This window comes from Taeniopygia guttata, chromosome 4 (genome assembly GCF_048771995.1).
Source record: "Taeniopygia guttata chromosome 4, bTaeGut7.mat, whole genome shotgun sequence".
In the NCBI taxonomy this organism is placed as follows: Eukaryota; Metazoa; Chordata; class Aves; order Passeriformes; family Estrildidae; genus Taeniopygia; species Taeniopygia guttata.
This window is the reverse complement of record NC_133028.1, coordinates 59682501-59704124: the sequence shown is the minus strand read 5'-3', so window position 1 is coordinate 59704124 and position 21624 is coordinate 59682501. Positions and strand designations below refer to the sequence as shown.

General features: G+C 42.4%; 2 protein-coding genes across 8 annotated transcripts in view; one reads left to right on the top strand and one right to left on the bottom strand.

The window, feature by feature from the left end:
- Window positions 1–21624, top strand: part of LRBA (LPS responsive beige-like anchor protein) — a 368276-nt gene that overhangs the window by 204016 nt on the left and 142636 nt on the right. Inside the window, exon 1 of one of the 7 annotated variants that reach the window (XM_072928721.1) lies at window positions 5209–5521. The exons of the other annotated variants lie outside the window; for them this stretch is intronic. Within the exon in view, the coding sequence (XP_072784822.1) occupies window positions 5426–5521 (96 nt within the window). The 5' untranslated portion in view covers window positions 5209–5425. Of the gene's footprint in view, window positions 1–5208; window positions 5522–21624 lie in introns of those variants that run through there. 7 annotated transcript variants of the gene reach the window in all.
- MAB21L2 (mab-21 like 2) lies at window positions 1119–3800 on the bottom strand. Its single transcript, XM_002186916.6, has one exon. It carries the CDS (start codon window positions 2702–2704, stop codon window positions 1625–1627), a length of 1080 nt encoding a protein of 359 aa, XP_002186952.1. The 5' UTR covers window positions 2705–3800; the 3' UTR covers window positions 1119–1624.

Below are 21624 nucleotides of genomic sequence, written 5' to 3'. Positions count from 1 at the left end.
GCCGGCCAGGGTGGCCCCGCGCACCCCGCTCCATCGCCCCGACTGCTGCCGCCACCGAGGATTTCGTTTTCAGACTTAAAGGGAAAAGCAGCTCAAGTTTGAATGGTTATTTCTTTCCGTCTCTGTCCAAAAGGAAACGAAAATAGTCCTTTGGGGCAAGAACTAGATTTTTTTTTTTTTTTTAACCTCCCCCCGGCGCATGAGATGAAAACTTGCTCGAAATGCTCCGGCGTTGCAATCTTTCGGGCAGGTCGAGCGGGTAACGCTAATGTTTTTAAATCATAGGAATGCGTTCCCGATAAAAATCCTGCCCGTATTTCTCAGTCGTCCCGAGCAAGCTTAAAGCGAAATAGCTACGGGGAATCAGGCAGAGCTTTGCTTTGGGAGAGGGGCTGGGATAGAGGAGATCGGCAGAGAGAGCCCGGGTGTCGGTGTAGGATCGGGTGGTTTCCTGCCGGGTTTCCGTTTATCTCCCCGTCTGACTATGCTGCGGTGCGATTTTATGCTGTACTTAGAAATCAGGGCAAAAACAAATGTTTGTTTAAAAAAGTATCGACCGGTTGCTCTAAATGGCATTAATTATTCAGGGTAGATCTATACTTCCTTCGTGTCAAAGTCAAATGGATAGCGCGTTCGCTCTGGGAAGCGAAAGCAAGCAGTGATGGATTTTTAAAACAAAATGCAATGCTCGAGATTTACCGGGGAAAAATAGAAGCAAGGAATATCATAAGGAAAAAAAATTAAAGGGAAAACAACCCGACTGTAGGGTAGGAAAAGGCATGCTGTAATTCTCACTAAACTGTGGCGAGCTGCTGTGCGATGCTTCATATATTACAAGATTTAGAATAGGACCTTAGAGCAACGAATACAGCAGATGTTGTCACATGCTGACCTACAGAATATATATGATTTTTTTTTCTTAGATACACTTTTTTTTAAAAATGGAAACTAGAAGGAGGTTTAAAAAACATGAGTCAATATGCTGAGCTAAGACTTGGGCTTGGTGTTGTGTTTATCTTTACATCTCGTGGTTTCATTTATTTTAAAAAAATATTCCTTCTGAGGTTCAGAAAGAATCTATTTGCCTAAATTTAAGAACCATTCACAAAAAGTCAGTGTAAAGTTAAGTAATATTTTTATTACTATTTGCAACAAGTCAGTTGTGGGGCACATAATCTGACCTTGGCACAGAAATACACTTAACAGTAAAACTTTTTTAAAGGGAGATTTGTACATATAGTTAAATAATTTTTTTCACTTGGTGACAACATTCAGGCAAACAAGAGAACATAAGAAAAGGACTATACATGGATTGGAAAATGTACCTTTTGGGTTTCGTTTTGAAGTTGCAAAAGTCCGATTCGCTTCTTTTTGTGACCTTTTAAAAATTTACATTGGAGGACAGGAGGAGAGAGGCTCTTCCCTTCTTCTGTGCAAGGCGGTGGGAGTTTATGCCGGGAAAACCGTCGGCAAGTTTTTAAAGGCCGAACTGCAGGTGGTTGCGGGGGTGGCGGGGGCGCGTCTTTCGCCGCCTCTTTCTGTCGTCGTTCGCGTTAAATAAAAAGTTTTTTGGGCGCTGTTGTTGTTTACGGAGGGCAAATTTTTGTGCGCGGGCGTGTTAACCCTATAGCTTGTCGAGGCTTTTGGGATTGGTGAGGATTTCTCTGGCTAGCCTCCAGGTCTGTTTGGCAGCGCTTTCCAGGGCCGAGTGAGGTTTGCCCTGAAAGAGGTCTAGGTTGGGCAGGAAGTAGTGGGGGCAGCGCCGGCACTGCAGGCAGGAGATGAGCTGCAGGAGGATGCCGTTCAGCCGGTCGCCCAGGCACGCCTCGTCCCAGTCGGTCTCCCGCGGGTGCTTCTCGCACTCGTACAGCAGCAGCGTCTTCATGTGGTAGTTGTTGAGGGGCTGTCCGGGCAGCTCCAGGTGCCGGTCGCGCAGTGTCTTCAACACTGACAGGCACTTGTTCCGGCAGCCGCCCATCAGCAGCCGGTTCTCGGCCTCGCCGAACTGTAGCACCCACGCGTCGCTCTCGGCCGAGCTCTGCTTGCCCGTCAGCGAGTAGCACTCCTTGGAGAGCAGGTTGAAGCCCTCCGCCTTCACCTCTGCCACCCGGTTGGGGCCGGGCCAGGGGATGTGGGGCATGGGCCACTGCGCCGCGCTGCGCGGCCAGATCCCGGTGCACTTGAAGGCGGGCGTGATCTGGACCACGTACCGCTCCCGGATGCGGAGCTTCACCTCGCTCGTGTCCGCGATCATCTTCACGACGTCCCGGTAGCTGCACTTATCCACGGCCTGAGCCACCAGCGTCTGGAAGCGGGAGCGGATCTTGCGGGCCGACAGGTAGCCCGAGGCGGTGATGAACTCCACCCAGAGGGACATGCTGCGCTTGCGGCCGTCGCTCAGCTTGAGCACGGCGCAGCCCGGCAGGGAGCCGTCGTCCACGAAGTTGAAGACGCCCATCTGGTTGAGGTAGAGCACCACCTCGAACTCGGTGGGCGAGATCACCTCCAGCCCCTCGTAGCGGGCGTCGATCTCGCTTAGGGAGCTGATGAAGCGCGGCTCCTGCACCTCCACCTCCTTCAGCACGTCCGATACGACCTTGCACACCTCCCGGATGGTCTTGGCGATGGCCGCCTTGCGCGCCTGGCAGCGCTCCGTGTAGTATTTGTTGAGCTGGTAGACTAGCTTGGCCTGTGCGGCGATCATGTTGGGGCACAGGTCCGGGCTGTACACCGGGCTCTCGCAGTACGTTGAGGGATCCAATGCTTTAGCGGTGGCTGCAGCTTTGCGGAGGGCACCAGCCAAATCGCAGACCCCCACCGCCTCCGGGAAGAAGGCAGCAGCGGCGCGCCAGTGAGAGTAATTAAAGAAATCGGGGAGGGCGGCGAAGCACAAAGGAGCGAAGCCCAGCGCTGCCCCGGCGAGGAGGAGGAGGAGTGGGCCGGTGCGGGCTCGGCGGCGGTGCTGGTGATGCCGGAGCCGGTGCCGGTGCCGGAGAGGCGGGCAGCCCCCGCGGGCTCCCGGAGCGCAAAGTTTTGGATGGCGATGGGGGCAGGGAAGTCTGGGCTGCCTCTGCGCTCAGGCGCCCACCCCCCCGCGTAGCGACACAAAAATACCGTTTCAAGAGTTCATGGAAAAAAACCCCAAAACAACAAACAAACTTCCCCAGGACTCGCAGAAGGTCCCCGCAGAAAAGCCGGTCGGCGGCGAAGTTTAAAACCGCACACGGTACGAGAGGAGGAGAAGAATGCGAACAATGCCCTCAGCGGAAGAGTGAACTCTGTGTCTGTCTGTCTGCCTCTCTCTCTCTCTCTTTCAGTCCGTGGCACCGCCAGAGATGTGCATGAGTTTGGCTGCTGCTCGCTCAGACTGTCAGGGGGTGTTGTTGATTTCCCTTTTCCTGCTGGAGGCGTTGGCTGAGCCCGGCTCTGTGGCTGTCTCTATCTTTAGGCGCAGACGGGTGCACTTGGTCTGTGATCTCTCATTCCCGTCCTGTAGCTCTACATAGATTGTTGTGAGAGAGACTGTATGGAGAGGAGTTGTTGCTTTTGTTTGTTTGTTTGTTTTCTTTGCACAGACTGTGTTTTATCCTGAGCGGGAGGAGGGCGTAGCTGCCGTGCCCGGGATGGGTTCTCCTCCCCCTCCCCACCCCTGGAAGTGCGCGCCGAGGCTCCCAGTGTCCGCGCCTCTGGCTCCGCTCCTGCAGCGCCGTGTGCCCGCGTCCCTCTCGCAGCGCTGCCGCCGGGCCCCGTAGTTTATGAATGGGGCCGCGCGCGGGCGCGGGGTGGGGCCGCGCCGCCAATCGCCACCGAACTGTCAGCGCCGCGGCCAATCGCGACGCCCGGCGCGCGCGCACGCGCCCGCGCTCCCGCCCCCGGCCCCGCGTCCGCTCCGCGCCGGGGCTCGGAGCCGGGATGGGCCGCGGGGCAGCCGGGAGGGAGGCTCGGAGCGGCCCGCCACCTGGCGCGGTGGAAACACAAAAATCCCTCTAACTTCGCCCCGGCGGCCGGTGAAGGGCGAGGTGAGCTCGCTGCTCCCTCCGCTCGCTGCGAGGGGACCCGGCGGCAGTGCCGGCGTGTGCGGGGAAAGGGGAAAGGCGGGTCGGAGCTTCACCGCAGGCATAAATCTTTCGCTTAATGCCGGGCTGCAGCAGTGAAAGTGAGACCGTCAACGAAGTACCGTGGCACACCTTGTTTTACTGCCCCCAGTCATCTTAATTTAGATAAATCTTGTGCCATAAAGTTCTTTTCATCCTCCTAAAGCGTAGGTTTGAGTTATTCGAAAGAAAACGATATTTTATGCAAGTTTGTATTAATAAGACTATGGAATGGTTTGGGCATTAAAGCCGTAGCTCTGTGGTGTCAAGTCAGAAGGAGCCCCAAGGCAGTACCTGCTGCGGAGGAGGCAGATCTGCTTTTCCTGCGGGAAGTTAGGATGGAAGGCAGGGCAATTTCCACACCTCCAGTGCTCGGGGTAAGGATGCTGCTTTGCCCTCCCCGGGCCGTGCAGTCCCGCGGTGTGGGGCAGCTCGTGCCGTCCGGGAGCCCCGCCGGGGCCGGGGCCGTGCCCGTGCGGACGCACGGTGCGCTCCTCCATGCAGAGCCTCCCGGTAAGCCGCTCGCAGCGATTGGGCTCGGTTCCTTGCGCTCTCCTTCTTTCGCTGCAACTGACTGATTTTAATAAAGAAAATGCCGTCTGTTTTCTGTGTGCGCTTAAATTAGAAACATGTCTGGTGCCGACCGTGCCGCTGGAAGAAGTAAGTATGGACATGCCCGGCGCCGGTGAGGCTCCGTCCTTCGCGAGGAGAGGACTGCTTCCCTGCCTGCCGCCGGGGCACTCTGCGCCGGGAAACAGGGAGGCTGGCCCGGCGGCCCTCGGTGCCCGGAGGAGCTGGCGGCGGTGTCAGGTGTCCCCGCCGGGCCCGGCCCTGTCGGGAGGGAGATGAGCCCAGGGAAGGCTCCGAGGCGAGCAGCTTCCGAGGGGTGAGGGAGAGGGGGCAGGCTGCCACGAGGGCAGAGTGGCGCTGGCGCCGCTGCTCGCACAGTCTCTGGGGTGTCCCGGGGGTGCGCGGGCTGGAGCGGGGCTCTCCAGCCCGGGGCACCGGTAAGTGCGGCGAGCTGCCCGCTTCCCCCGGCCGCACCCGCCCGGGGCTCGGAGGCTCGCTGCTTACGGGAGCTTCTCTGCGCGGCTCGGCTGGCCCGGCGGAGCTGCCACGGTCCCCCGCCTCGCCTTCCGCTGCCCTCCGGCAAAGCGAAGAGTTAGCTACGGCTGGGGGTCCCTTTCACATGCCACCGTCAAAGCTCCCGGGACATACTCGCTGCCGGGCTAGCTCCGCTCTCCGCGCCGGCGGGGCGTCTGCAACCCCACCTTCCGAGCAGAGGTGGGCAGGAGGACTCTGCGGGGTCTCGCTTCCCGCAGAGAGCGTCCATGCTATGGGTTACCGTGTCCTGGGCGTGGAGGAGGTTGCCGGAGCCTTCGGGCGGCCCTGGCAATGGCGGGGGCACACGCGTTCCTTTTTTCAAGGTAAAAGCAGCAGGAGGGGGCTATTCCCTTCCTAACTCTTCCCTACCCCCCCCCCCCCCCCGGAAAGGTGCCTAATGATGTAGCGTTACCAATGTTCAGATTTAAAACAATTCATTACCAATTTTCCTGCCTGAGATTGAAGCCCTAGTAAATAATAAATCAGCTAAACAAAAGCTGACTTTAATTTATTGCTCCAACGCTAATTAGAAACATAATTTGAGCAATAAACTTAAACACTTCCAGCAAATAATGCATGTGAAATCCTTCTCTCCCGTGTCTAGGCGTTTGTGGCCGCACTGCATTAAGACCAGCTTCATCTGTGGCGGAATTCGCTCTCGCCAGGATGAATAATTGAAGGGGGAATAGGATCGGAGGAGGCTATAATTGAAGAGACCTTGTCACCTCTGCTTTTATGTATGTTAGTGTAGAAGTCCATCAGCAGCTCCTTGATGGTGTATGAAACGAAGTGGCATCCCCTCCGGCAGCAGGAGATACTGTATTCCATTAAAAAAGACCGTGTGCGTGCGTGTGCCGCAGAGAGGGAAACTCTCAGGGCTAAAAGCCACTTGAAGTCTTCAGACCGATTGATCTGTATTCTCTCGTTATAATCCGTCTCATCATACTTGAGTTAATGAGGCAGGGGCGGGGGGTGATCTGATGGTCCTTGACAAATTCATTAGGGAGGCTGCGGGACATTTTATTTGACTGTTAAACATCGTGTTTGTTTGGTTTAAGCAGTGCCAACATCAGCATGCCGCTGCCTGGAGCTATAGTGTTTTGTTAGCGGGGGCTTCTGTAAAAAGATACTGTGAAGGGGACGCGGTTTGCAGTGTTTGCTCTTGCCTTGGCTCCTCCTGCCCCCTCCCGCTCGTACGGCAGGGAGCTCGGGCGGGTGTAAATCCAGCCGTGCAGGCAATGGATGTGCCACGGTATTTTCTTCACGCTCAGGATGACAATGTAGCAGCGAAGGGCTGCCATTAAGACTTTTTTTTTTTTTTTTTTCTTTTTCCCATCAAGAGAACATTATGGATTTGTGTTAACTGCTGAAATAACAAAAGAAAAAAAAGCTGGAAAGCAGCTCACAATTTTAGCAATAAGCATGCAAGTTTTTTTGCTGTGTTATGATATAGCATACTTACATAAGCTGGTTAGACAATACATTTGATTGTCTAACCAGCTTATCAACATGGCATACATTAAATATTTCAGAGTCTTTTAATCATGACTGGTGTATTTTAAAGTTTCTATAACATGCTACTGATATAAGGTGTAATTTTTAAGGTAAATCAAAGTTTAATCAAAGTAACTTGAGGCTGTTAAAGGATTTCTGCCAAGCCTGTCCTTTTTCTCTCCCTTGCTGAGAGGCAGAGGGAAAAGTGAATTCAGGAGCAAGTGCTCCCAAAAGGGCTGAGAAGTATTTTTTAAGAATAGCATATGAAATATCTGTGTTTGTATATGCTTTGTTCATGGCAACTTTGCCAATGAAACCCAGCTAGTGTTCCATTATTTTCTAGTAGTTGGTTTCCTCTCTGTCCTTTCATTTAATGGAAACAGTTTTGCAGAAAACGGAATAATTAATCTGCTTGTGGAACCTAGCATTGTGTTATTTTTTTCCTGGAGATCAGTCTTCAAACATTCTCAGCTTTAAGTGCTTTGTAGGACTCTGCTTCCATTTATAGAAGAACTGTATGGGAAAAGAGCTAGTGCCCTTTGCCTGTCATTTTCATACATTCCTGCACTGCTGATGAAGCTTGAACTGCTGCAGGGAATGTATGGATTTGAAAAGAAATGATTCAGTAATGCACGTTGTGTTTCTCCACAGCAGAACCAGGTTAACAGTTTTAGCCAGCGCTGTGCTGGGTTTGAGGGATAAAATTCCTTTTGCATTCGATCGTGTACAGTGTGTACCTCTTTTTGGGAGTCATGGCTTGGCTTTAGTATTTGCTGATCTGTTCTAAGGTCTGTGTGTATGAAGTTACTTGACAGCACACATTGGAGGAGTAAGGATGATTTCATTTTTACAAATGTCATTAATGTACCTCATCAGTTTAAAGTATTGTAGAAATCTTGTACCTTTTGTTTTCCTGTGTAAATGGAGTGGTATGGTAATTAAAGATTTCATACATGTTTCTAAGTCTCTCCTAGCTTTCATTTCTTCAGCAGGAAAGGGGGTTGCTTCTAGCTATTCCTTTAAGTAGCTTATTTCTGCTTTTCTGTTCAGTCTTAAAATGTGAATGTGTTCATAATCTGGTGTTTAACCATAAACAATCTACTACTGAGGGACTTCCTTTAAAAATTTGAACTTTGCATTAAAGGTAGCATTTCTCTTTTCTCGTGGTGACAAATGGTGACTTCTTTTAGCTGTAGACTGGTTTGAATGCTAAATGCTGTTTTGCAATTTTGTGTTTAATAAGTTGGCAAATCAGGGAAAATCAGACATGTACTAAAAAAGAACAATTCTAGTATTTTTGTAAAGTTTTTTTCCTGTTAAAACTTTATGTGGGCCTTTTGTTTGGATGCAGTTGGGGTGGATGCATGCTGTTTCATCCATTAGAAGTAACCAAGTTCATGTGCGTTGGCTGGTCTTGATTTATAATAACTGATTAATTATAGTAATCGCATCACTTTAAAGAAGTGAAAATATGTAATATGCCAGAATTTTCTCAGCTTCACCTCCAGTTGAATGCATTAACACTTACTTGCTTGAGAAAAAATACGAGGTGGGCTACAGAGATAATGTCTGGTTCTTAATAATGCTGTGAGGCTGACTCATCACTTCTTTTAAAAATACAAAAAATACAAAGATGTTATAAGCAAAATCAAAGTTTTGGAAATTAAAAAAATATTAATTTGCAGGCTCTTGGGGTTTTTTGTCAGTAGCTGCAGATGATTGCTCTGTTTATTGCCTCAGATGTTGAAGTCTCTGTGCATATGTGTAATGATGCCAACAGACAACAGCCTGTGTGGTTTAGCTGGTTAGACAGCTATTTTGGAGATCAAAATCTTTGTGCAGCTTTGTCAAGACGAAGCATATGTATAAGTTAACCTAAAATTGTCTGAGTTACACTCTTTTAAAATGTTAATTTCTAGGTCCAGAGGCAAAAGCTCCTCATTTATAAGCTTATACTTAAAAAAGTGCTTTTTCAAGTGCAGCATATAGCAGTGTGAAATCTTCTGCTCCTCACCAGCCACTGTACAGGTTATAACCTTTCAGTGAGTTTCTATGAGGGCAATTTATAAAGGGAAAGGGTGTTGTGGGAGGAGGCAATAGAGGGGGCTCAATCTTCTCAATAACAGTGGTGACCAGCACAGAATATATCGAGTCTCTCTCTTGCTCTCCTCCTTGTATTTTATGATGATTTTGTTTTGACTTTGGGTCTGATAGAAAAAGCATGCAATTTTTATTAAATTTAAAGAAAGTCCTGTTTGAGTGGTCTTCTAGCTGTTCCTTCATGCAAAGTAAATGATCTACTTTTCTGTGCATTGTACTTCATAGTTTTGAATTTTTATCCTTTGAAAGTACTATGTTGACATAAAAATAGTAAACTATGACTTTTAAAACCATTGCAGGGCTTTTGTTGCTGCTTCTAATGAGAGAATCAAATCATAGCTAATCCTATTTTATATCTTGCTGTGCATGTCTTATTTCAGAATAACTTCTTCATGTTAATATGCTGCTCTATTTTTAATTTTCTTATGAATTAAGTAAAACCTGTGTGCAAAATAGTTCAAGGTACCATCTCCCACTGCTGGAAAGGGGAAACTGCATTGGTTCAAATAATGTATAGAAGCCATCTGCATAGTTTAATTGAAATAATATTTGGTGATCTAAGAGATGGAAATTGTTCCTTTTCTTTAACCATCTGAAATAAAACTGGGATGTAAACCGGCTGTCTTGGCCTATGGAAAGCAATGTTCTGCCAGTCTGTTTCTTTTCTTCATTTTCTACTTCTATCTTCCTTTATTATCTTTGTATCCCAAGGAGTCTTTCTTATTTTCTAACTGGTTTTGTCTGCAACAAGGGGCTGGGTTGGTGTGTTTAAATAGACTCTGGATAGAGTGAAAAATCTTTGATCTATGGCTATGACTGCTTCCAAATGATTTGCTTGCTGGGACTGGACTCTGTCCATGCCCTTTCACTTCACTATCAGATAGGCACACAAAAAGGACTTGACATGCTACCAGATGCATAGTTAATCATTGCATTAGGTCTGTAAAGGGGACCATCCAGATTCAATTAGGTCTACCATTTTTAACTAGTGTTTGCTCTGTAGTTTGTTTGGAGTACAATATTAATTCTAACTGCCATTCTGTTTATCTAAAAGGGCTTTAACACAGTTCTATGCTTTCATTTTCAAGGTGCCTTCTCTGCATTTGTGCTGTTTTGTGTCTGTTTGGAACATTGTAAATTTGGTACTATGTAAAAAGTATTGCAGTCTAACATTATCTGAAGCTTTAATGAAAACGTTTTTTGTCTTTTTATATTTCAGAAATTTTCCTTTCTCAATTCCAATTTTAAAAAGTGCATTTGAAATAGCCTAAATGCAGCAGCTGGCATATATTGAGTCAGCATTCAGAAGTAAAGCTTACAAGGATATCTGGAGTTTTGGAATGGAGTCTTAAATTCTGAAAGCCAAGTGGCAGCATTTTTCCTCTCACTTATTTACCAAGACCTCATTCTTGTGTCTGGCACTGCACAGTTTTGTGTGGGAAGGATATTAAAGGTGCATGAGTTAAAAAAAGTAGAGTAAAAAAGCATTACTTAAATTGTTGTTCTGAATCTTGTCTGAGATTTCTAGGAGCAGTTTGTGTATTTACATTTACAATTGTTAACTGTATGCACTTAATCAAATCCACTGAAAATTCCTAGCCTTCTCAGAGTTTCAAAAAATTAGTATTCACTACAGTTTGTAGATGTAGCCAGTCCTTTCATGGTATGAAGAAACTTGGGTGTTCAAATTGTATAAATTCTTTAGATCACTCATGCTCTCTGCATTTTCCAGTAATGATTATATTGTGTATGGCAGGCCCATGGAAGCAGGAGCATAAAAGGACATAAAATAGTTTTTGATTGAAAATTAATATATAAGAAAGGAGCATTAATCAGAGACTTTAAAGGTATTTTCATTTGGTTTTAATATTTATTTATTTTGGAAGAAAGGAGGAGCAAGGCATTCAGCTATTGACTTTTTAAAAAATTCTATATATAGTTACAAAAACTGTTGTATTAAACTTTAGATTATAGTTCAGCCTTTACTTTAGATCTGAGACTTCTTGCTTTAGTTCTTTGCTTCATGGTTGTCAATATCCTTTGGAGGAGGGCACATGCATTAAAATGTAGCATTTATCATTTAGTTGTAGTCACAGGGATATTTAGAAGTTGCTAATGGATTTCCAAGATGCAGGATATACAAGTGAATACTACTCAGAAGTGCCAGTTAGGACTCTCTGGGGACTTTTAAATAATTTATGGCTACCTGCTGCTCCAAAATACAGGTGTATGACTGTGTATTTTCCATTAATGTTTCATATTGATGCATATAAATACTCAGTGGACAATAAACCTAATACCGGAGTCCTTTAGAGGTGCAGACAGGTTGCTTTTCCCCATCCATCATCTGTCCTGGAGGTTCATTCTGACTGGCATCTGTGTGCCAGCACGCCTCCAAAGGGGAATTGTTTGTGTACTTTGGGGGCTTCCAGAGTGTGAACTTGAAAGAAAGTGGGGCTTGAAATGTGCAGTCATTTGTGAATTTATGTTTTATCTCCCTTCACTTGAAAATTTATGAGGAGAGTGACTTAGGGTGCCTTCGTTGTGTGTTCCAGGGCTTGCCCCCACTGATAACACCCTTGTTGGCGTGAAAGTGCAATGCAAATTATGACAGTTATAACCTTCTGTTTTGTTTAACCTGTCAGTGGATTTCCTGGCTCAGTGCTGAGGGCAATGGCGTGTTCAGCTAGTTCCATATTCACCTAAACTTAAAAGGTCAGGTTTCTACAGGCAAACCTAGTCAAAGCCTAATTAATGAGGAGGGCAGGGGGACAGAATTTACTGTTCTGTTGGCTAGTTTGATATCGTTAGGTTGTCCTGAAAGCATCAGGCAGTCACAGCCCCTTTCATGTAAGTGCTGACCCTAGACAGGAGCTGACAATCAAAAGAGGCAGCCACAGGAACTGGTGCAAGTAGGCTATTGATTTTTCAGTTAGGTCTAAGTAGTTTGTAGTATGGGTAATGGGTGACAGAGGCAGGTATGTCATTATCAATGAGCTCCAGAACAGTAGCGACAGCCCCCGCTCATATTTCCTTCAGCACTGACTGTAGGCGTCCTGCGCTGGTCAATAAATCGCCCAACCTTTTACTGACAAGTGACTTAGAGGTGGGGGGGGGAGTCAAAGAGCTAAACTTCCCGTACTTGAACTTGACATGGCTGCAGAGCAAGGATCTCGACATCTGCGTTCCTGGCTCATCAGGCAAGGAGCCGAGGAGAATACAGGGAACAGAACAATGAGCTGTGTGACCACGAAGGTTAACTTTATTTTCTGCCCTCTAGAAAGTCAAAGATTTTCTCGAGTTTGAGTGAAATAGCTTAAAACACCAGCTTTCTGTATCAGCATGATCTGCTTCAGTGGTTAATTTAGGTTACCAAGGCAGGGCTTTGTTTTTACTTTAGTATTGCTCTGCATTTAATCAAGGTTATACTGCCATAGCAGTACAACAATCACGGTCTGCTATTCAAAATCCACTTTTAATTCCTAGTTTCCTCTTCTTAATTTTCATATATGGACACTATTTAAAGATGATGGAGGTTTCTTATAAATCCAAATTGTTAGCAATACAGTTTCTGTTCTACCAGTGCTGTTTCGGGTCAGTAGTGGAGGACCAATACTTTAGGAAGCTGAATAAACTTTTTATGTCTTGGATTTTCCTAGCTGTGTTTTCTGAATTTAATAGAGGTATATCCAGATTTTAGCTTTACACTTAATTAAATTCTGAAAGATATTGGGAGAACATAAAAATTGTAATAAGTGGTGGGTTTTTGTGTTTTTTTTTGTGGAGGGGTTTTGGTTTGTTTTTGTTTTTTTTAAGTATACCTGTATGGAAAATCAGTTAAATGAACTCCTGCATCTTAATCTGAATTTCATGAAGTTTTCAAATATTGTTACTTTATTTGAGCGATGTAAGTTATCTGCATTTTTTCAGAAGTTGGGATTCAGTCAGGTTTTATGCTGTGCACAGATGTTAACAAACTAGCATATGCTTATAATTAAAAAAAAAATCTTTCGACAAATTGAAATAAAGCAGAAGAGTAAATGTTTTGAAAAACTTCCTTAAAATAACTCATTGCTATGGTATCTTGTTTAACAATGTTTGTAATGTTACACAGAGCAGGAATGTGAGACTGTGTGTGTTGAATAGCTGCAAAGTGTCATCTGTGACTGAAACTTTCATCTGTCTGCAGCAGCTAAAGCTGTTTTCTTTGTGGGTGACATTAACTGCAAGGACAATGTTGACACAGACTCAAGAAGTGGGGTTGAAATTTATCACTGGATTATGAAATCCTTTAATAAATATTTATATAAGCTAAAAACCTGAATACCTGTTTATTTGGAACAGTTATGAAATTGATTACTTGTAAAAATATGTTTAGATATTGCATTTACCTATTTGCCTATTGAACAAAGCTTTGGAAGAGGGGCTGGCTAGCTGCCTTCCAGAGCAAAAGGAATTTAATTTAGTTGGATCAAAAGTATGTTAGGTTGTTTGAGTCCTTCCGTATTTAAGAGGAGTTTTTCTTCTGTCAGTTGTTTTCTTTATCCTGCAGGGTCTTTTTATTTATTTTTTTTTTAACTAGGTAAAAATACAGCCATGCAGTCTGAATCTTACCTTTTCTTATAAACAGGTCCAACCTCCTTTACTGTATTTTTAGTGTTGCTGGCATGCTGTGTTAGTGCAGAAATGTAAAATGGAGCTGTAGAAAGGTAACAAATTAAATTTTCATGAAAGAACCCCCTAATCAGCAGTGACAGGGTAAGAGAAAGATGATTGCCACTTGGTCATTGTGGAGAGGCACTTAGACTTGGTGTCAAGGCTTCTGTTAATGATGACTAATGTCTTTCTTGGAGAAAACACATGCTCAAACATGCCACAGTCCAGAAAAAGAGTAGGGGAATAGGAATATTAAGGAAAAAGGGTGTGGATCCTAAAACAAAAGCTTAGGTCTTCAGATGAAAAGGGTACAGTATTTTTGCAATGTCAGAAGACACGCCTATGGAATTGTTCTTATTGCACTCTTTAAGAATAAGTAATAATAATAATAATGATAAATGTATATAGACATACACTATTGTGGTCTACATGGTGTCTGCTGCTTTAATTAAAAAGGGAGATGGTGATGACACAGATGTCTAAGTACTCTGGTCAGAAATAAAGTATGACATTTACTCTTCTGTTAACAAAGCTTGTTTTTCTAAAAGAACAAAAGCTGCTGCAAAATATTCTTACCTAAGCAGAGCGCTCTATTCTGAATAAACCTTCTGTAGTCAAATGTAAAATGACTCAAAAGACCTTTTTCAAATCTTCAAGCTTTGTCTTTTAGGTATATTGTCAAAAAAGAGGTGTCATGTGTCATTCCTTCAGCTTTTCCCAAAGTGAGACCTTTCAGAAGGGCATTTGCAATGCTTGTCATATTTTTTCATATACATCTTATTGGCCTGACAAGTCGAGAGGACCATGAGAAAACAGATGTCATTGCATTCAGACAACACTAATTACTCTGGGATTTTTGCAGCCTCAGTGCCTGCGTGTAGCTGTCGATTATGACTGTTCATGTGGCCCATCATAGGTACACGATGCACATTCAGATGGTGTCACCAGCTTTTGTGTTCCCTATTATCACACAATAAGATGGAAAAATCAGCAACAAGCATCACAAGAACGTAATGTCTTAATGGGATACTTCTACATACATTTTGCTAAAGATTGCATTCACAGTCCTTATTAGATTTAAGTGTTTTAGCATCTGTTTGCTAACTGGAGTGCAGCGCAGTGGCTGTCACTGTTCACCGTGGTTCTTAATGTTGCAGTCTTTCATTTTCTGCAATTGCATAAACACTACCTGAAAAATGCTGATTGACCCAGCAGTTGTCAGAAATTTCCTGCCTCTAACCTTTGTACCAAACAGAGATTTTTCTATGTCACAGCTGACATTAGAAACCAACAGCCTTGTTTTAGTCTCTTACAGACTGCATTGTTGGTACTCCTTGGATAAATTTTCTTAGCGACTCTGTCATTTCAGAGTCTCTTCTTCCTCTGCAGCAGTGACTGCTGCAGGATTTCTAACACAAAGTTCAAACAGTGGTCACGCTGTGGCCTTACTTTGTGTATTATCTTGAATTTTGGTGCGTGTTTTATAAGCAGAACAACCGATGTTAATCACAGATTGGAAAATGAAAGCTCCAATAATGTAACTTCACATGCTGATGAAGCAGAAATAGAAGCAGCTTTATCAAAGATGTATGATGAGATAAAACTGCAGTCTCTGCTGTACAGTTATAGTAATTATGACTAATGAACCGTCCAGTCTGGATGAAATGGCATGCCCACAGGGACTGTGGCCAATCACTTGTGACTTATGCAAGCTGAACAAAACATTGATGGTGTCCCAGATTCCCTGTAAGAACAGGAAGTGTGGTCTTTGTTTGGAACGTCAGCTTTGTCAAGTTATTTTCAAGCAGTTCAGGAATAAATGGCATTAGTAAATAAAAGTCTTAAGGGTTAGGGTTTGTTGGGTTCTAAAATGGGCATAAAGAATTAAAATTTGCCACGTCAAATAAAACCCCTGGTGTCGATGGCAGATACACTGCAAATATACTTCAAAATTGTTCTATCATCTTGCTAATGTGAGTCATTGGAAGCACATGTTACATTGTAATATGCTGAGTACAATGAAAGCCAAAGATGCAAAACATCTGAATATAGGCTTGTATTTATTCAGGTTCCCAGTGATAATTTGAGGTTTTAACAAATTTGCTTGATACCTGATACTTTCATTTTAATTTTGAAGCACACTGCATTTTAAGCAAGCCGTAATGTTCAAGTTGGAGAAGACAGGTGTACAACCTGAAAGACAATTTCTTGTAGAAAGAAGGTTAATTCAGAGAAGCAACATACAATGGAGCTTCAGTAAGTTTTGAAAAGTATAGACTAGCACAGTAGTAATTTTAAATCAGTTAATTTTTATGAAGATACTGTGTGTAGCTGTAAAAAAAGAAAAAAAAAACCCCGTAATTCTGAATACTGAAATGCAGATTATGCAGAGACTTCTGAATTTAATTGTATGATAACAGCAGAGCACAAAAAATACTTTTCTAAATTACATTTAGAAAAGCTAAATTATTTATTCCCAGTTGGAAGCAGTTGTGGATCAGCAAATGTTTGAAGGATTTGGTAGTAAAATGATCAATATGTTACAGATGTTAATGATACGTTACAATCAGTTTAGGATTTTGGCTGAACCCCTTCAGAAGGCTACAAAGAAAAAAATATTTCAAAAATTAGTGGCAAACGACCTAGTGAAAAAGAAACCTACTTTCACCTACTTATCCACCACCCCTTAAACCATTTAGAACAAAATTGAAGCATATTTGACAAAAAACCTATGTTAGACTGTTGTGCTGTTTACCCACTCACATTAAAAATCTCAAATACTTTGACACTTCTGTTATTTCTATTTTGAAAGTATACAGAGACAATTCAAGGGGCCTACTAAAAATTAGAATCTTTTTCTTTTGTCTCTGGTAACAAAGCATATTGCATCAAATATTGCAGATGTGAAAATACTGTGTACAGTTCAGAGTATAATGTTAAGATAAAGAACGCTGATAAGTAAATTCTGAAAACGACTGCATTTTGGCTCTGATAAATAATTAAGGGTAAGATCTTTCGGAGACTGTGGCACACTAAAGTATGAGTCTCTTTCTCAGTGTCATTTCAGAATCAATAACATGCAATGCATTATATACATTATCTAATTCTACTGAATACACAGAAAGTTGCATTCTGATCATTTTAATGTTTGTATCAGGTTTGCGCCAGTGAAATCAGGACTGAATTTGTTAGATGATATACAAAAGTACAAAATTAATTCTCATTCTTCCAAAGAGTTATTATTTTAAAGTAATGTACTTAAATACATAGTGATTATATATATATATATAAATATGTGTGTGTGTTGTAGCAATATTTGGAATAAATTCTCATATGTATTAAGATGAACTTATAACTTTGAGATTGTATTTTTTAGGAGTATATAGCTCTGTCATCTTGTTATGAATTCTCTGATAAAATTCATATAAAATTAAGCATGGATCAGCTTTTTGTGTATTTGGGGTATCTTTTGCTATCCCTTTGTTATCTTTTATAGATCTGAACTCATTATTGGTGCTTCTGTATAAAATAGCACATGGAGTTGTAGCTACTTGGAACTTGTATAAATGATGCAAACAAAAATTGTGGAGCATAGGATCTCAAGGACTGAATTTTATCTTCCTGTGGCTATGTGTATGTGTATTCTAGATATCTGTAAGATATCTAGAATGTTGTTATATTTGGAAGCCAGGTTTTTGTGTGAGAAGGGCTGTGTTTGGGATTCCAGATTTAGAACCGTTGCTGATTTTTACCTTTACCTTGCATGATACAGTTGACTTGCTTATGACTGTAGGTATAAATCAGTCTTCTGATCTGCGAGACAGATTAAAATAGAAAATTACTCTTCCGTGCAGGAAACTTAGAATTTAGTGCAAATGAGAACAGCTGGGTGGCTGCTTTGACTTTTGCTGGCTTTTGTAATGACTATTACAAAACAGAGTTGGTCTGACCAGCTTGTCCTGCTAACCTTATCCATCCCAAAAATATCCCTGATTAGTCTTATGCTTGAAGCAGGTGGAGGAAAAGCTGGTGAAAGTGTGATTGTGTTGGCTTTGTCTAAGATTTTCCTTGTACCCAGGTGTCTTCAGTTGCCCATTTAGGGAAGACTTGTCCTGCTTGTGAAATTCTGGAAATCAGAAGGAACCTTGAAATAATTAAAGATCTGCCTTCTGTTACCTTTGGTCTGGCTTCTAATCTTACCTGTGCTGATCTAAATCCACAATAACTCATTTAACTGATTTGTATGACACTGTTAGAAAAACAAAGAAGATCCCAGCAGTCAGGAAGAAACTATTTTCCTATTACATCAGTTTTGAGATTGCTTTTTTTTGGTGCTGCCTCTGGAATCAAAGTCAAAATTAAAAAAAAAAAAAGTATGTGAACTAGTGGTATTAAGAAAAAAAGAAGGAGTGAAGTTAAGAAGAGTAAAGTTAACAATTTGTCCTTCTTTTTTTTTTTTTTTTGACCAGTTGGCTGTAAGTATCAATCGCCTAGAACTTTTGGAGGGGATGATAATAATAGAAAGCAATAATCACTCGCCTCCAAAATGTAACTAAGCAGTGAAAACCAAGGCATTTTTGGAAGTGAAATGCTTGTTTTGTTTGAAAACACAAACTTTATATTCTTTTTGAGGATGGATTTGAAACCTTTCCTTCACTCAGTGTTGGGTATGTTTAATAAAATAACCAGTAATATTTGTCATGAGTATTTTCTACTTGAGTTGATATACAAAAAAATTGATATAAAATTCCAGCAGTGAATGGATATATATATATATATATATATATATATATATATATATATGTATAGAGATAAATGGAAATTTAATTTCAAATATTTTTTACTCTCTCTACACTTTCGCAATTATATCAACATATACAGTATATTGTATCAAAGGTATTTGTTTCTCAAGGGCACTTGCCAAGCTACTTGCAGATACTTTTATGTTGTTTGTTGAGTCTGAATTCTAGATATTATTGTTGTTCTGCCTCCTAACTATCATTATTTTAAAGCATAATATTTAACCTTAAATTTTTTTATTTTTCTTTCATGTGAAACAAATGCTAAGATCCCCTGTTCTCTGCTGCATGTAGGTGTTGCTTTGCTTTTTTCAAGAATCCTAAACTAATAAAATAAATATCAATCTTTTTTCTGTTAATCAAGAAATTTGTCCTGTGCTGGATAAAATAAATAATTAGAGATAGGTAAGAGGTGAATGATGTGTAGGTGTAAATCCTCTGTAGATTTAACATGCTGCATGGCAACTCTAGGTCTCTTTTGAAGTAGTCATGAAAACTTAACTTGTGTGCCTCATATATTTAAGGCCAGTGAGCCTATATGATTTTATTAATGTGCTATAAATCTTATATTCACGAGCAGTGTTTACTGCTGCGCAGTATATTTAAAAGAAAATTTATACCTCACTGCAGAAGGAAGGTAGTCTAGTGAGAAAATGCAAAGGTGGATCTCAAACATTTATCCGAATCTGACAAGTATTTGCAAGGAATTTTTCTCCTGTAAATTTCTGCTGGGAGCAAATGATACTCATTCTAGCCTCAATTTTAATAAAAAACCATAAATATTTATGTATGCATACACAGGTGGAGCACAGGCATGTCTTTTGTCATTGTCTAGACACAGGAACATTGTGTGTGTTCGCATATGGCACGCTCTGGATCATAGGATGAGCTTTTAATTCTGTTTTAAAGCAGTCCATTCTTCAGTTTAGAGGAGTACCTAGAGGACTTTACTGGAGACCCTGGACACTTTTCTGAAGTAATAGTGATTGTCTTTGTGAGGCATGTCTTGGCCACATCATTCCCTTCCTATTCCATTTCTTCTGGACCCAGCAGCATTCCCTAGGCAAGAAGGCTGGAGTGCTATACTAACTCAGTGTGTGAGTTAGGATGAGTCACAGAAACTCAAGACAGGTAATCTTCCACAGAGAAGACTGATTTGATAATTTTTTTGTAAACTACTTGTGTTTTCCTTCATTCTAATACCTAGCAAAACCTTTTCTGGTCTCTAGGGAATGGCAGGAGGTTGCTGCAGCTGTGATTGACTCCAGTAGGGAAGCTGCCTCTATGGAAGTTACTTGCCTAATGTTGTTGAAAGGGCAGTGATTATGTCACCAAGGAAGCATTTTTATTTGTATGGGTGCATTGTAGGTTGAACAGAAAAATACAGTTAATGTACCATGTGTAACCTTCCATGCTCCTTAAGCTTGCACTTCCACCTTGCGGTGGTTAAAATATTAGTCAGCAGTACAAAACAGGTATTCTCGGTGCCTGAAGAGCTGTTGAAAGTTTTTTTAATGCTCCTTATGCTTTTATATTCTTCAGAATTAAATATCAGGTTCTTATGTCATTTAAAAAGAAGGCATGTTTACTTTGCTATGCAGTTTTCAATTGCATGAGGCAGCAAAAACATTCCTCATGATGGAGATGTGCACATAACAATTCAAGAAATTATTCTGGAAATTGTGGAAATTCTACACTTTGACATACTTTGTTGCCACTGAACTTGCTCTTGTAGATATGTGGTTATATAATTGGTTTCTTAATTTGTATCATTAGCAGTTATTCCCCTAATTATTATTAGGTATTTCATCTAAACAGGCTCAGTAATGGGAGATCTTTTACAGCTTTTTTATAGAATATTGGGGGGGTTTGGTCCTTACTGCAACCTCCAGAAACTTAAAGAAAAAGTGATTGTTTTGCCATGTCCTGTTAGAATGGAAAATTGCTATATGTGATGAGGAAGAAATGATGGGGACATACCACGTTGTTTGGAGTACCTTGTTTCATTTGTGTGACATTATGTCTGGGGGTAGTAAATTTCAATGTACAGCTACATGCTCCCTCAGGTAGCATGGAGCAAATTTGGTGCGAGCTGCTGTGACCCTGCCCTCCCTGCTCTGAATTGTTTGGGCTCTGCAGTGCATGCAGGGTGGCTGTTCCACTTGAAAAAAGAATCCCCCCACCCTAAGAGAGCCAGTTTTCAGCAGCTTGAGCTCCCTGAAATAGTGCTCTGTCTATCATTCCCTGGTATTTGTGCTAGTGGAAAGAAATGTTTGAGGTTGCAGGGAGTGTGGAACTGCAGCAGCCTGGATTTGTGTTTGCTTAAATAGCTATGGAAGTGATGCTCAGCCTGCTTTGCTCTCTTGTGCATCCTTTGGATTGTAGGAAGTGGTACAGGTTTTTCACCTGCAATGGTAAAGCCATCTTTCTCTCAGGCACTTCATAGACATTTGGGTATAAATTTTTTTTTTAATTGGCTCGTGTTACAAATGACAATGAGGATCTTTCATGTTTGGATGAAAGCAAAACGCTCTGCTGTTTTGCTGCATTCCTCTTAGTCTTTCTGAGTTATTAAAAGATTGTTCTTCCTCTGACCCCTCTGACACAAGCTTTCAACCCCTGCAGCTTTTTGGACACGTGTTCTATCACCCTTTGGATACTCTGAAGAACATGGAGGAGAGTTGAGGCATACACTAATGTGCCCTAGTACCCTAGTTTACAGATTTATTATGCTCCTGGGAGAGCAATGCATTGATGTATCCTATTATCTTGAAATCATCCTTAACTCAATCCAGGCTAGGACAAAACAGAAATAAAAACATTTCTTTACAACTTTCAGATGGAAAATGCTCTTAAGTACATTTATAAAAAAGTAGAGGTGAAGAAATTCAGTAGAAGATCCCTCCACAGAGATTAAGTCAGAAAGATTCTCTCTCATGGATGCAGTCTCTCGGTTGACTATGACTTGAGGCACAGGGAATGTAGGAATCATTACTACATATGCATGAGTCAGGAAATCATCTCCAGCAGGTCTGCTGGATCCATAGAAGGAAACCTGCAGATCGAAGAAATGCCTTCCAGTGACCTGGATTAACCAAGATGAATCTTTGGCATGCAGAAAAGTGGTGGGAAGCACATTTGGAGCTCCAGGATTTTTGAATAAATTTCATAGCTGGACTCAGTGGACACAAGTGGGAATCCTTGCAAGCTGGATTACTGCAGTGTGGGTGTTATAATATGTCAGTGTTTTCTGACAGCATATGTGAGATGACAGTGTGGCTAAAGAGCATGTGAGCTGTTGAAACAGTTCAGTTTGCTATCAGAGAGTTCCTTTGGTATAAGTATACAGATTGAAAGCAAAGATGATTTCCTACAGG